Source organism: Gymnoscopelus braueri, assembly GCF_963280865.1.
Source record: "Gymnoscopelus braueri genome assembly, chromosome: 5".
Classification (NCBI taxonomy): domain Eukaryota; kingdom Metazoa; phylum Chordata; class Actinopteri; order Myctophiformes; family Myctophidae; genus Gymnoscopelus; species Gymnoscopelus braueri.
Genome location: NC_137606.1, coordinates 53,869,711 through 53,884,710, shown reverse-complemented (window position 1 = coordinate 53,884,710; position 15,000 = coordinate 53,869,711). Strand labels below are relative to the sequence as shown.

The window sequence follows — 15,000 nt, the reverse complement described above, 5'->3', positions numbered from 1 at the left end:
CAAAAACTGTTTTTTTTTGTAATGTAAATTTGTAATTTTTGTAAGAATGGCCTCAGGTCTTAATGGGTTAAGGAAGGGATAATTGTCAGTGAGCTGGTCGTTTTTGAAAAATAACCCCAGACAGGGTGATTAAACACTGAGGCGAAGCCGAGGTGTTTCATCATCCTGAAGGGGGTTATTTTTAAACAAAGACCAGCGCGCTGACAATTATCCAGCTTATTACATGGCTACTTAATAAATGAATGAATACATTTACCCAAAAGTAACAACCAAACAAAGTATGTCCATGCTTAGTTTAATGAAAGTATTCCATAAGTGTTGCCAGTGGCGTCCCCATTAATTACATTTAGGGCTGGCAAGATTTTTTTTTGCACCCCCCCCCCCCTCTATTACCCCCCAAACATAATTTCAACTCAATCGAAAACCGGCGAAAGTGGCCGTTTTCAAGATGTTTTGGCCATTATCTCTGGAACGGAAGGTCCAATCTGCTCACTTCAAAGCTTGTTGGATGCGTGACTTTGAGGACATTAAGCACGCAATGACGCTTTTCGGGTTATTTGGGTTTTCTAGGGGAGGCGAGATCTTAGTTGGCCTGCCTCTACAGTGGGTATGCCACTGAGTGTTGCGCTGGGCGGACACGGTCGGCGGTCGCCTCGGAAAACAAGGAAGTGTTGATTTAAATAGAGAACATTTTTGGTTACTGCAGTGTCTATTTCCCGCTTCAAATGTTTTAAAAAACATTCTTGAGAGCAACGTTTAGTTGTAAATGACATGGTGTGTTTGTTTACATGGCTGTAATGTTGGATACAGCATTATAATCAAGCAGCGCAGGTTGATATGAGCAGGTGCTCTTTGATTAGACAGCGGTCTCTGGAGCTCATCGGTCATTATCCAAAAATAACCTCACCGGTGAATTCAGCAATTGACCAATCAGAATCAAGCATTCAACCACGCTGCGTAATAAATACTTTTAAAACGCCAAATGTCAATGTCATTTAGTGGGTAATGCTGCCTGGTTGCCTCTCCAGGGAGGTTTTCCAGACCTGTGCAGATGGCAGGAGGCCACGGGCCAGACAGAAGACCAGGTGGAGGGATTAGATCTCTACACTGGACCGAGAAGGCCTCGGCATCCCCCCAGTCAGACAGAAGACCAGGTGGAGGGATTAGATCTCCACACTGGACCGAGAAGGCCTCGGCATCCCCCCAGTCAGAGCTGGCTAACGTAGGAAAGGGAAGTCTGGGGTTCTCTGCTGGAACTGCCAGCTCTGTGAGTCGACCTTGAATAAGAGGATGAAGATGGATGGACGGACGGACGGACGGACGGACAAGCATTGTCATGGACAAAGGGGGGGATGTGCCAGGTGTGAAATTGTATCAGGTGTGAATTGGCCTCTTTTTCACACTAGGCAAATCAGGCACGACAAAGGGGGAGAAAATACTTTCATATTTCGGACAAAATTGCCAATTTTCCTGATATCCTGTATCCCTTTTCAGGAAAAGATCAGGAAAAGTGTCAGTCTGTATAGTGAAAAATCACAGATCTACAAGCTCACAATTGTTTTTGCTGACATTTTTTGTTTTTTACCATTGAGCTAATAGAGCCTGGCTGCTTGCTCAGGGGAAAAAAATGTTGTCAGATCCTGTGTCTAGGTGAGACAAGACCTTTGACACGATTTCAATGTCTCAGAAGAGCAGGGAGACAAAACAACAACCACCACAACCACAGACAACCAACCCGATAAGTTATATTGTATTGTATATAAGTTATATTGTATTAATTAACATACTCTACCATACAGATTGGACAAAATTGCATTTTATTCATTAAAAATAAGTTACATAGTGCGACTTTAAGTGGTTAATCAGACTAATCAATTTAGTCGATTGTAAAAAAATCTATGATATTTTGTCCAACACACACACACTGTAGATAATAAACTCACATGTTTATCACAAGTCGGTTATTGGTTCTAAATGTCATGTTTCGACGTATTTGTGGTTAATTGCCTCAGCCCTGCCTTCCAGCACACTTTGAATGCATTGTCCGTGTCCAAAAACCCATCTAGTTTAATACTGCGTCCAGCAGAGCGGTAGCATGCCATGCTGTGCTCAAAGCCTGATGGAAACCAGCATGGTGCAGAGAGCACCAGATTCCTCTCAACCCAGCTTACAGTTATGGCCAGTGTTGCCAGATTTTGCGAGAGAAACACGGAACCAGGTCTATGAAAACCCAGAGCCCAAAAGAAGCGACTATTATATGCCACATTCATCGGCTATTTGAGAATAAGTGATCTACAGATTGTAGATCTGCTATTTTCATAAAAAAAAATATGTTTTTTATAAAAAGAAATAAACATTTTAAGATCACACATCTGGTATGGTGGGGTCCCTGGCACTAAATATTTTCAGATGGGGGGGGGGGGGAGGGTTCGTGGTGAAATACATTGTCCTTGACATGAAAATGTTTGCGGACCACTGGTTTAAACAACTATAGGAAACAAGACCAACTTTACAGAAAAACAAGCCCAGAGTCGCTTAATAATAAGCAGACATGGCAACAACTGACGGTGGCACCGAGGCTGTGACGCCTGACGCACGTGGATGACGATCTCTCCTCGGGTACAGACATGCAGCACAGACCCACGGTGTCACTGAGGCAGTGTGTGACGCTCGCTGACACACGTGCGTGACAATCTTTCGTCGGATACAAGCGTTCAGTGGAGAGCCACGGTGTGGCAATAGACCAATTATTTGTTTACCAACATTGAGACTGGATGCACAGGTGATTGTTTCATTCAATCAATTCTCAACCTGTTGTTTCGGGGTGCGCTGGTTTCAGCACACCCCGACCCCCTCTTGTGTGTTGGCTAGTGCTGCGCGCCCTAACGAGACCTGACAGAATGGGTTTCATTTGCAACCAGTATGACGCTTGCAACCAGTGTGACGTCGTCTGTTAAGGGGTCTATACTGAGGCCGTGATGCAGGTATGGTGTTAACCACTTAAACCCCAGCATCCGTATTGCGCTGCGACGCGCTGTGAGCTTGTCGATCTGCTATTTTCTGCAAAAGCTTTCCTCACAGAAAACATACACTAACATAGAGCCCCGAGGAACTCCGCTTAACCATATAGGGTTTAAGTCGGGGGTCTTCAACAGGGGGGCCGGGACCCCTAGGGGGTCCTCAGAGTTACTACAGGGGGGCCGCCAAATCCTTGTGTGATATGTTTTTACATTAACCACAGAATCCCTATTCTGAGGGGAACATTAGCCGAAAATAGCGGATCTACAAGCACACAACGCCTCGCGCTGCAAGGCTTTGTGAGCTTGTAGATCTGCTATTTTTGCAAAGAGGTTTGGTGTAGAAGGAAAAAAGAGCAGATCAAGTACAGAGCCAACGATCAAGATTACTAAGTATTGAGGGTTTAAGTGAAATAATTAAAAAACATTAGTTCACAACAACATGATGAAATCTATGAAAAGGTAACATGGTTTCATCTGCAACACAATTGTATACAATATTTAGAGGGGGTCCCTGCTTCAAAGGTTGAAGACCCCTGGTTTAAGTGGTTAAGGCAGTAACGCATAATTGTCGCTGTCAGGTGGAAACCTTGTATGTCCGAAACCGTTCTTGTTTTTTATTATATAAAATAACTTGTAAAAATAAGACATATAATAAAATAGCCAATCTACAAGCTCACACCGCGTCACCACGTCACAACGCGTCATGTTGTGACGTGCTGTGAGCTTGTAGATCTGCTGTTTTCACAACTTTTGTGCAACACAAAGCAGTATGATTCTACAGGAAAACAACGTAAACAGTTGAAATATGGAGATACAAGGTTTCTGCCCAACAGCAACGATACTGTAATAATAGCCCAAAAGCTTTCCAGCAATGGAAACAAGCCTTCAGGCTTTCTTGTGTATTTATCCTTTTGAATTTATTTTCAATAAACTGCTCAATCAATCGATTATTTGTTGTGCTTTTTGGTGCGTAAGCCAGTAGCCTCAGATAAAGATTATAATTACTGAATGATCATGGTAGTGATACCGAGTGCCAAACCTCATGACAACACAATGTTTCAATACGTGTTATGGAACAACAACAGGCTTATGATTATAAACATATTTAAATAAGCACAGCACAGAAGATGTGTCTGGTTGGACACTGCCGCTGGAAAGCTCCTCGATAGAACAACTAATGAAATGCAAGTAAAAGACAGTACATTCCTGTTTAACATTACATTACATTACATTACAGTCATTTAGCAGACGCTTTTATCCAAAGCGACTTACAATAAGTGTATTCAACATAGGTAGGGAACGAAAACTACTAATCACCAGAAGTCTTTAGTGCATTATCTGCAAAAACAAGCAACCAAGAGTATACCTAGCGCTAAGGTAAAAGTGCAATATATCAGCTACCTATTTCCTTAAACAGATGAGACAAAATAGCTAAATCAAATGAGCATGAGCTAAAACAAATAAGTGAATCGACTAAACAAGATCCAATAAACAATCCAATAATCCAATAAACAATACAGCAATAGAAAACAAGCGTTCGTACAACTAGTTAACAACAAGTAGGTCAGGCAGAGAGGAAGGGTAGTGTTTCCTGAAGAGGTGAGTTTTCAGCCTGCGGCGAAATATGGGCAGTGACTCTGCTGTCCTAACATCAGTGGGAAGTTCATTCCACCACTGTGGGGCCAGAACAGAAAAGAGTCGTGACCGTGTGGATCGGCCAGAAGGACCCTTGAGTGACGAGGCAATCAGTCGCCCCGAGGTGGCAGACCGAAGTGGTCGGGCAGGGGTGTAGGCATCGACCATAGCCCGGAGGTAGGAAGGAGCTGTTCCTTTCACTGCCCTATAGGCTAGCACCAGGGTTTTGAACTGGATGCGAGCCGCTACGGGGAGCCAGTGTAGAGAGCGGAGAAGGATGGTTGTGTGGGAGAACTTGGGGCGGTTGAACACCAGACGAGCCGCAGCTTTCTGAACAAGCTCCAGGGGTTTGATGGCAGATGCCGGAGCACCAGCAAGGAGGGAGTTGCAGTAGTCCAGGCGGGAGATGACGAGAGCCTGGATGAGCACCTGGGCTGCCTTCTCCGTGAGGAAGGGGCGAATCCTCCTGATGTTGTAGAGCAGGAATCTGCAGGACCTCGTCACTGATGCGATGTTTGCCGAGAACGTCAGTTGATCGTCCAGGGTCACACCCAGATTCTTCGCAGTCCGAGTTGAGTTGAGTTGATGCTACTGATGTGAAATCAGTAGCATTTGTATAAATGCCACAAAAAAAGTCCTAGGGTTCCCAAAGGAGACAAAAATTCAAGGCAAAAAAACTATAGAGGAGGGAGACCACTGTATAATGCTAAAATAGTTTCAAACAGCAAATGTTCAACTTTTTTGTTACGGCATTGCTGCCTGAGGAAGAGTTATCATACTCGTCTGTATGTTTTAAGCCAAGTTGGTTCTTTTGCCTAAACCAAAAAGTTGAAACAGCTGTTTGAAGGCATTCAAACTATGTTTTGCAGTATACAGTGGTCTCTCTCCTCTATAATTGTTTTGCCTTGCATGTTTATATCCCTGTAAGGCCTTCTACTGCCTAATGAGTGCAACCTGGATCAAGTAAGAAGTGCATGAAAGTAGATATTTGGTTAAGTGTCCCGTTATGTTTTTGTTTGTTTGTTTGTTTGTTTGTTTGTTTGTTTGTTTGTTTCTTCTACACTAACTTATTTTTTGGCATTTCAGCCGAGTCAGCACCATGGATAGCACACATGTTCAGATCATTGGACTGTCTGAAGAATGGGAATTTGGTTTTGGAATAACGTTGGTTTAATCGGACTTTGGTCCAATGGGACATTTTTCCAGTGGTGGAAAAAGTCCAGTAATAAAAATGGACCTGAGTAAAAGTACAAAAGTATTGGCATCAAAATGTACTTTTTTTTACCTTTCTTTGGGGACTAAAAACTTTTCTTTTTAACAAGGCATTTGCCTAGGTGGACTCAGTGATGCATGTTTGCATGTGTGTTTGTTTAACTTTTTTTTCTTTTTTTCTCAAACTGTGCATAGCTTGACCTTTGATCTGAATTTGATTCATTTCACTGCTTTATTATTATTTTGTGTTTGTTTTTAGTTTTTAACACATTGGGTGCCAAAATCGGGATTTGATGTGTTTTCAATGTTTTTTCTCGTTTTTTTCCACACGGGGGGGGGGGGGGGGGTGGGCGGCTAGCGCAACTTTGGAATCACCAAATTGATTGAGAGGCTGATTGGTTCTGCCTCTTAACATGTAGCACTTTGAGATTTGGTTCAAATATAAAGTGCGTTACAAATAAAAAATATTATTATTACATTTATTACTTAAAGTTCCCTAAAGTAACCGTTACGCAGAATGTCCCATTTCACAAGTTTGTCAAAATGTGTAGAAATATTTTGAAAATAGTAGATCTACAAGATCTACAAGCTGCATCGCGGCTCGTTGTGAGCTTGTAGATCTGCTTTATCAGAATAACGGGGCTGTCAGAATAACGGGGCAGGCCCTCGAGCATGTGGGTGACGATCTTACCTTGGGCACAAACATGCAGCACAGGGCCACGGTGGCACTGAGGCTGACGCTGAAGCACATGGTGATGATCTTGTAGTTGGAGCCGAAGTAGATGGGCACGAACGCCAGCCAGATGATGCAGGTGGTGTACATGGTGAAGGCGATGTACTTCGCCTCGTTGAAATTGGCTGGAACGTTACGCGTCTTTGTTGGAGACAGAGAGAGAGAGAGTAAGAGTGAGAGTGAGAGTGAGAGAGAGAGAGACGAAGCGAGGGACAGAGAGATGGAAAGAGTGGGACAAAAACAGAAGTAGCTACTTAACAGAGCAATAAGGAACAGAAAGGATTAAACCTTTGAACTGGGAATTAGAATTAGATGTTGAACTGCATAACACTAGCATGGCCATGGTTGGGCGCTCACTAGGCAGTAAAATCCTGACTGTTAATTTAACAGAGTGTACAAAATGCAATCAAATGGACCCTCTGGTAGCGCCATTGTCATTACAGCGTCTGTTTAGGGTGACCATGCTTTTACCCGGACATGTCCTCTTTTTGGGCCATAAAAAAAATCTGTCTGGGAGCGTTAATGTTCGGGTTTTCGCTTTAGCGTTTATCACAAATCATTAAGCATACGTATTTACAAGACACGTTCACAGATTCATTCAGTAATACACTCGGAGAGGCTCATAAAAATGGCAAAATCAACAGGAAGTTAACATTTGTATTTAATAAAAAGAACGGTACTGGGTTCGGTGATTGTTCTATATTGTCATAATCAACTTTGTTTGCGTTTGTTTAAGTGCTAAAAGAGTGACTTTGAGAGCTGTTTCAGCGTACAATGTAAGTAAATGAGGAGTATATTTAGAATGATCAATTTCTAGATGTATTTATTTTTTGGCTTTTTAGGCTTTTTTTTGGCTTTTTAGAGAGGGATAGGGAAAGTAGGCTGACAAGAAATGGGGGGTTGACACGCAGCAAAGGTCGTCGGGAACGGGAGTCGAACCCCGCGACACGCTGTCAGGCTAGCATTGCAGCCATAAGATGCCTGGACCGTCACGCTACGGCCCAGGCCTAAAATGATCAATTTCTAATCAATGGAGCAATTATTTTTGATTTCTTGTCCACCTTTGAAGTTGAAGTAAAGAAATTGAGTATTTTTTTCCACCACTGGCCCCCTCCTCGTGGTGTTCAGAGCTCAGGTGTGGGCTCATTTTGACTTTCACAATAAAGGCGGCAGTCACGGCACTAAGCGCCGTCGCACGGCCGTGTTGCTTTCCTACTTTACTGAGCACCATGTCAATAAAAAGGCATTTAAAGTGTCTAAGCTGCTCCAGCTTCTTTCTGCTTGCTGCTGCTCTTGCTCCCCAGGTACTCCGGTATGTATTATGTATGTATAAAACACATACATGAATACATTTCACGGTGCCTGCGTCATTTTGGCATGAGTGTCTGGTGTAAGACACTCACGACTGAAAATTGTGTTTGAGACGTTGACAAATTACAAATTTATGTTAAACGGTTATTGTGAGAAATATACCAGTGACTGACTACATAAAAAAAACCAAATGTGTTTAATTGAAACGGTTACACAGCATGACTTTAAATTAACAAACTGCATTTGACTGTGTACCTCTGCTACACTTGAATGATACACTTAATTAATGTGTGGATATTGCAGTTGTGCTGTAGCTCAGTTTTAAAGCATTTATTAATCACCACGACGTTGCTGCGTGTTGTGCAGTTTTTTCCCCCCGTATATTAATGCTCTACTTCAGGGGTCTCCAAAGTTGTTCAGGCCAAGGACCCCTAACTGAGAGAGAGATGAACCAGGGACCCCCCACCCCTCCCCCACTAGATATTGTATAAAACTGTGTTGCAGATTAAATGTTTTCATAGATGTCATGGATAGCTCCATAGACTTGTTTGACAGCACTATCATCTGTGTATTTTGGATTCATGTGTTTCAGACAATTAAGCACTTCAACCCATCAACTACACCAAACCTCTTTGCCAAAAATAACCGATCTACAAGTTCACAACGCCTCACAGTGCTGCCGCATATGGGCAGTATTTTAAATACATGTATTTGAAATACTTTTTTGTATTTTGTAATTTGTATTTGGCTGGGACGGAATGTAATTTGTATCAAGATACTTTCAGATCTAGTATTTTCTGTATTTTAAATACACAAAATGCATTTGTTTTTATGTCATTTCATTCCCAAATTGACACATTTGAAACATTTACACAGGTTTACACTGTGGAATAAATAGTTAAAAAACTAGAAAAGTGTGCTCTTCGGAACTTTGGTCATCATGGAAAATAACTTAGTAACTTATACATCTTGATCACATGACCCCAGAGATGACACGGTTTGTGTGAGTCTTGGACAAAATCTGTAGAAATAGTAGCGAAAAGTGTGTTTTAAAAATATGTAATCTGGCACAAGTGGCTGGGGCCTATATGGAGAGTAAGAATCCAAGAAATCCAGGAGAAAATATTTTTATTGTACTAGCTACAATTCTAGAGTTATTGGCCAAAACGTTGAGTGGGCTGTTGTAGCGCCACCATGAGGCCGATATGAAAGATTTGGGGTGGAGGTTCTTCCTTGGCCTACAGTGAGTGTGTGTGCAAAGTTTCACAGCAATCAGGAGATGATTTGTGGCATTTGTGTAAACTTTGAAAGTCAATCGTAGTCAATCGTAATGGAATCCGAAAAATCTGACAGATACATCTTGATCACATGACTACAGAGATATGGTGTACCAATTTGGGTGAGGTTTGGACAAAATTGGTAGGAGTAGTACTTGATCATATGACTATAGATGTGTACCGATTTGTGTGATGTTTGGACAAAATCCGTAGGAGCAATATCACATTTTTTGGTGCATAAATCGGCCTCCTGGTGGCGCTAAAACAGACCGATGTGATACATCTTCAGCATGGCGGAGACAATACATTCACATATATTGCCACATTTTCTTTCAATCTAATTTGGTGGTGGTGGATGTGTGTGCTTGATACAGTTATAGCAGAACCGAGTGCCGCACTATGAGCTTGATCTGATATAAAAAAAAAATCCCTGGCACAAAATATTTTTGAGATGGGGATCCACAGCCAAATACATATCATTTTGGGGGCCCTTGACATGAAAAAGTTTGAGAACCACTGTTCCACGCAACATGAAACTGTCATGCAAACCCTGTGACTCATCCTGTACATGGATATGCATGTGGTAACAGTATGAGTCACGAGGCATGAAGGCATATTGGAAAGGAATGTCTGCAATGCTGCCATTGCTGTCACTGTTTGAGCGAATGCACAAAATGGAATAAATTCCATTGGGTCATGGCCTGACACTAAGTGTTTTCTGAGGACTGGCGGCTGTTTTTCCCCTTTTTGAATGTTCTAACATTCCACATGGAATCCATTCAAAGCACCTGGCATAATGTTAAAAAAGATATATGAATGGAATTCAATTTGATTATTACGTTCCTAACCGCTGAAAAGCCGGCCAGTATATTTTGTCTCTGTCGGATGAAAACCTCATACTGAGTGAATGTCCAAAACCTTTACTTTGCAGGATTCAAATTCAAAAATAGCAAAAGTAGCAGATCCACAAGCTCACAATGCGTCGCATCGGGACTCATTGTGAGCTTATAGATCGGCTATTTTCAAATGGCCTAAATGTATAGGGTTGAAGTAGTTAATGTATGTGTTGTAATCAAAATCAATATCTGCAAAGTAACTAGTAGCTAACGTTTTCAATTAATTGTAATGGAGTAAAAGTACAATATTTGCCTCTGAGATGTCATGGAGTAGAAGTAAAAGTATTGAGAATTGGAAATACTCAGTAAAGTAAAAAGAAATACCTCAAAACTATACTTAAGTACAGTACTTGAGTAAATGTACTTAGTTACTTTACACCTCGTACAGTATACATGTGAATGTCAGCGTGTCCGGGCCAGTACCTTGAAGGCATAGAAGGTGCAGCTGAGGATGAGCAGTCCATTGTAGCCCAGTGGCGCCACCACCCCCAGGTTGGTAGTATTACAGATGAGGTTGACCTGGCGGATACTGGGGTAGTCATGGATGACCTGGTCACATCATCAAAAAAGTACAAAAACATGTGAACAAGTGTTAGGGAATTTCTATACTATGCTGTAATATGCAAGATACACATTGTACATTTGGCCTCATTCAGCAATGTTTGCGAACGCAGCGGAAGGAGGCGCGCCGAAGGCGCGCCTCCGCGCAAGTGGAGCTTACTATGAAACCGTGCTCGGCTTGTGCGTGTGTGCGTGTGTGCGTGTCTGTGTTCACTGCCTGCCTGCAGCTCCTCTGAGATAAGTAAATGTCCAATTTAGACGTACCATACATCAAATGAAAGGTCTTTGAAAACTGAACACACCTGTCAAGGTTGCGTTTACGCCCGCCCCTTCCCCCGGAAGCCACGCCCCAGAGAAGGCTCCTAAAAACTCCCCATTGAAACCCCATGTTAAATGAAAAGTGCCCGAATCGCTCCGAAACTTTTTCTACCCCCCCTAAGTGGGGGTCTACGAACAAATACTTCGGGCTCGGATTTTGGCTCCGCCCCCCGGAAGTGGGTGAAACAGGCACTTCAAACACTTTGTTGAATTGTTCAAAAACATTCCAAGTTTTTTTTTAGTGAATTTGTATTTTTCTAAGATGCTCCTTTTAACGCAGATTTTTTTTGTATTTTTTTAAAATTTTTTTATTGGTTACTTTTTTTTAAATCTTTTTTTTTCATATTTATTTAAAAAAAATTGCGTTCGCTTCCCGCGTTCGCGCGTCTTACTTGTATCTTAAAGTTATCTTATATTTCTCTCATATTTTCTCTTAACTGTCTGTTAAGAAAAGCCTACCCGGGATTTATTAACCCGTTCTTAACATCCAAATCTGTTCTTACCCAGGTGTGCTGAATGATGAATCCCACTTGATCTTAAATAAGACAACGCCCATGTAACGCCCCCCTAAACACCATATAAGGGCAGTTTTTGAAGATCCGGATGCGGATCTGTGGATCCAGTCTGGGTCTTCTTCCTAATTCAAATAGTAATCTAACACGAAGCTGACACTTTTCTCTTTTTAAATGCCCTACTGGGTTTTGTTATGTTATTGTCAGAAGGTTCTTGGTTTGCATGTGTTCATGTGCGAAAGAGACATTGAGACATTTAGTGTGCTCTCGACCACAAAATGTGTTCTTACATAAGAGGAAAGCAAAAATAAGAAAACTAGCTGAATCCTAGATAAGAACAAAATAAGAAAAAATAGCTAGTTAAGAACAAAATAAGAGGAAAATCTGTTCTTATATCACTTCCTGAATGATGCCCAAAATTGTGTGTATGTATTTGTCAGACTAGCGACTAGTTAGTTAGTAGGCTATTGCTTCATCATTGTCTGCTTGAACTACATTAAGAGGAATGCAACATGAGGACACATAAATATCTAATCTTGCAGTGTCACAATGACCAGCCAACGGACACTTGTGTTGTACTGGTCATCTAAAGGTCTGGTTAAATAAAGATGATAGATGAAGGAGGCTCGTGATTGAAGTACCTTGTGATTGGAAAGGTAAGAATAGATCTAGAGTCTGTCTGCCTTGATATAGTCTCACGTGGCCAGACTGTCGCCTCCCACAACTTTAAAATGCTTCCGGTCATACAGTGTGGAGCAACGGATGCTCTGATCATGAACAAGCGATAAAGCGGATGTGAATTGCCTCCTCCCCACTTCCGTTTCGTTTTACAGTCGCGCAAATTTATCCTGATATAAATCAAATTCATAGTAACTTAATAATAGCTTCTATATTATAAAAAAACGTGAACGGAAACGCCAAACAGATGCCAGCTTCCATGTTCCGATCTTGGTAGTCAAGACTAGCCTTGATAGGGGAAAGACAAGCCTGAAACTCAGTAAAGGAGCTTCTTCCGCCGCAGCTTGTTGTGCCGCTTCCGCCGCCTGCTCTCGCACGAGCTAGACTAAATCTAGAATGTTGTTGTAATGCACTTCATGCTGAATAAATAGTGAACATGCAGACTGGTTTGTCATCATTGCTCCTCGGAAGATTCCCCAACAGATCGTAACCAACATCTATCAAAAAAAGGTGCCAAGAAGGGATAAAAGAGGAGTGATGGGAAGTGAGTTTCTGAACCCAGTATGACGCAGTATCAAAACTAAATGTGGAGAAGCAACGTTCAGTTTTACTATGCACCACCACATATCTGGAACAAACTCACAGAAAACAGCAGGTCTGCTAGAAAACTCTCAGTTCTTTTTAAAAATCACAGCTAAAGCTTTCAGTTTGATGTCGCCTTTTTCTGAGATTTGCTTCTAATCATTTTATTCTGCACTTTAATGTTCTTCTTTCTTCTTTTTTCCCCACTCTCTTCTCAACTTAATGTTTTATGCAAAGCATGCTGAATTGCTTTGCTTGAACGGTGCTATACCCACTGTTTCTCAACGTCGGGCCCGGGGATCACTAGGACTCCAAATGGCCCTCCCTTACGGGTCTGAGTGTACAAATGGAACCAAAATTATCCATTTATAAACAGAGTCAAATGAACATCTACTCTCTACCCTGGCGGTTCCATGCAGTGGGGAGAAATCTACCGTCAAGGCTTTATGACAGAAATGTGGGCCACGCCACATGGGCGGGCTGAAGTCCTTACTTGTTCGCACAAATGGCCGTGCCAAAGTACTTCCTTGCTTTTCCTTGAGTCTTAAAGGACGACTTCACCGCTTTTCAACCTATCTTCATATAATTGGTCCTCACTAATGCTCATGATAAAATGGTAAAATTTTTTTATACTTGGTCTGTGTCTCATAGGTGGGCTGTGGACACTTCAGAAACCCGTCTACCAGTGACATCATCGTTAGGCATGTTTTTTTTTCCAACAAGATTTCACATTTTTTTATTTAGATTTGTATTAACACGAGAACAATGGCTTCTTTTATTGCATTGCAACTTTCCAGGAATAGAAAGCCTGCAGTTTCTATTAGCTTGGATTCCCCATTGATGATGTCACTGGTAGACGAGACTCTGAACTGTCCACAGCCCTCCTCTGAGACACAGACCGAGTCTATTTTTTTTTAACCATTTTATCATGAGTATTAGTGAGGACCTATTATATGAAGATAGGTTGAAAAGCGGTGAAGTCGTCCTTTAAGTGTATGCCTTAAGTGTATGCCTTACACTAACCTTATTCTTCACCTTTATTTATTTATTTATTGCTGGCTGTGTTTGCCCACTGCCAGCAATTTTTGCTAGCAACGCAAACAGGTCACAGAAATGTAATAATATTCATTATGATCGCATGTCCGATCGTTTGTAAACACACACGCTAATCCGTGCACGTCGCCCAGACAACAAACATTTAAACCGGGTCGGCCCCTTCTCATGCAAGCGCATGTGAATATACCATTTTTTTTACTCCACTACAATTATTTGACAACTTACTAGTTACTTTTCAGATATAAATTATGATATAAAGAAACACACATTAACCACTTTAACCCTATTTTATACATAGGCTATTTGAAAATAGCCGATCGACAAGCTCACAACGCGTCGCATCGCGACGCGTTGTGAGCTTGTAGATCTGCTATTTTCAAATACTTAGTACTTTTACTTTTGGTACTTTAAGTACATTTTGATGCCAATACTTTTGTACTTTTACTCAAGTCAATTTTGAATTCTGGACTTTTACTTGTAACAGAGTATTTTTATATTGCAGTATTGGTACTTTTACTTAAGTAGAGAATTTGAGTACTTTTTCCACCACTGATTAAAAATGCATAGCTGGGGGCGGGGCAATCCTCTAGATATATTATAACTCTATGGGCACTATACGCATAAGAAACAGAGCCGTCTACTCTCTGCTGCCCCCTACCTGTGGAGGCTCCATGAGCATCAGAGCCACGATGATGGCCAGCTGCAGCAGGATGAGCAGGAAGGCGATGATGAGCTGAGCGCAGGCGGACATGAAGCGAGGTTTCTTGGTGCAGATCTTCTTCTTGCTGCCCGCCAGGATGCGCGCGATGCGGTTGGTCTGGAGGAGAACCACAAACGCCAGAGCAGAATTTCTACAGTGTTCCTAATTTTAGACTGTACAGTTGTGTATGCCTGTTGACATACAGTACAGTACAGTACAGTACAGTACAGTACAGTACAGTACAGTACAGTACAGTACAGTACAGTACAGTACAGTACAGTACAGAAAGATATTTTTGTATGTTGACAGCTAAGGCAACCAAATATCTTTTAGGCCCACTTACAACCTGGCGTCCCTATTTTGGTCAAATTTAAATGATATACAATCATTATCTATCAATAAAATGAATGGAATCTCTGTGTCTGTTTGTCTATCTGTGAGCGTTTCCCCCTCATCTCTCCAGCACCGTCTGTCCGGGCCGTTCGGCTTCTAACTTGCCGTGTGTGTCG

General features: G+C 41.8%; 1 protein-coding gene across 1 annotated transcript in view; it reads right to left on the bottom strand.

Annotated features, from left to right (window-relative positions):
• Positions 1 to 15,000, bottom strand: part of grm5b (glutamate receptor, metabotropic 5b) — a gene marked incomplete at both ends in the record, with an annotated part of 153,864 nt that overhangs the window by 8,310 nt on the left and 130,554 nt on the right. Inside the window, 3 exons of the mRNA XM_080429309.1 lie at positions 6,559 to 6,741; positions 10,508 to 10,633; positions 14,450 to 14,608. Coding sequence (XP_080285435.1) covers positions 6,559 to 6,741; positions 10,508 to 10,633; positions 14,450 to 14,608 — 468 coding nt within the window. The remainder of the gene's footprint in view (positions 1 to 6,558; positions 6,742 to 10,507; positions 10,634 to 14,449; positions 14,609 to 15,000) is intronic.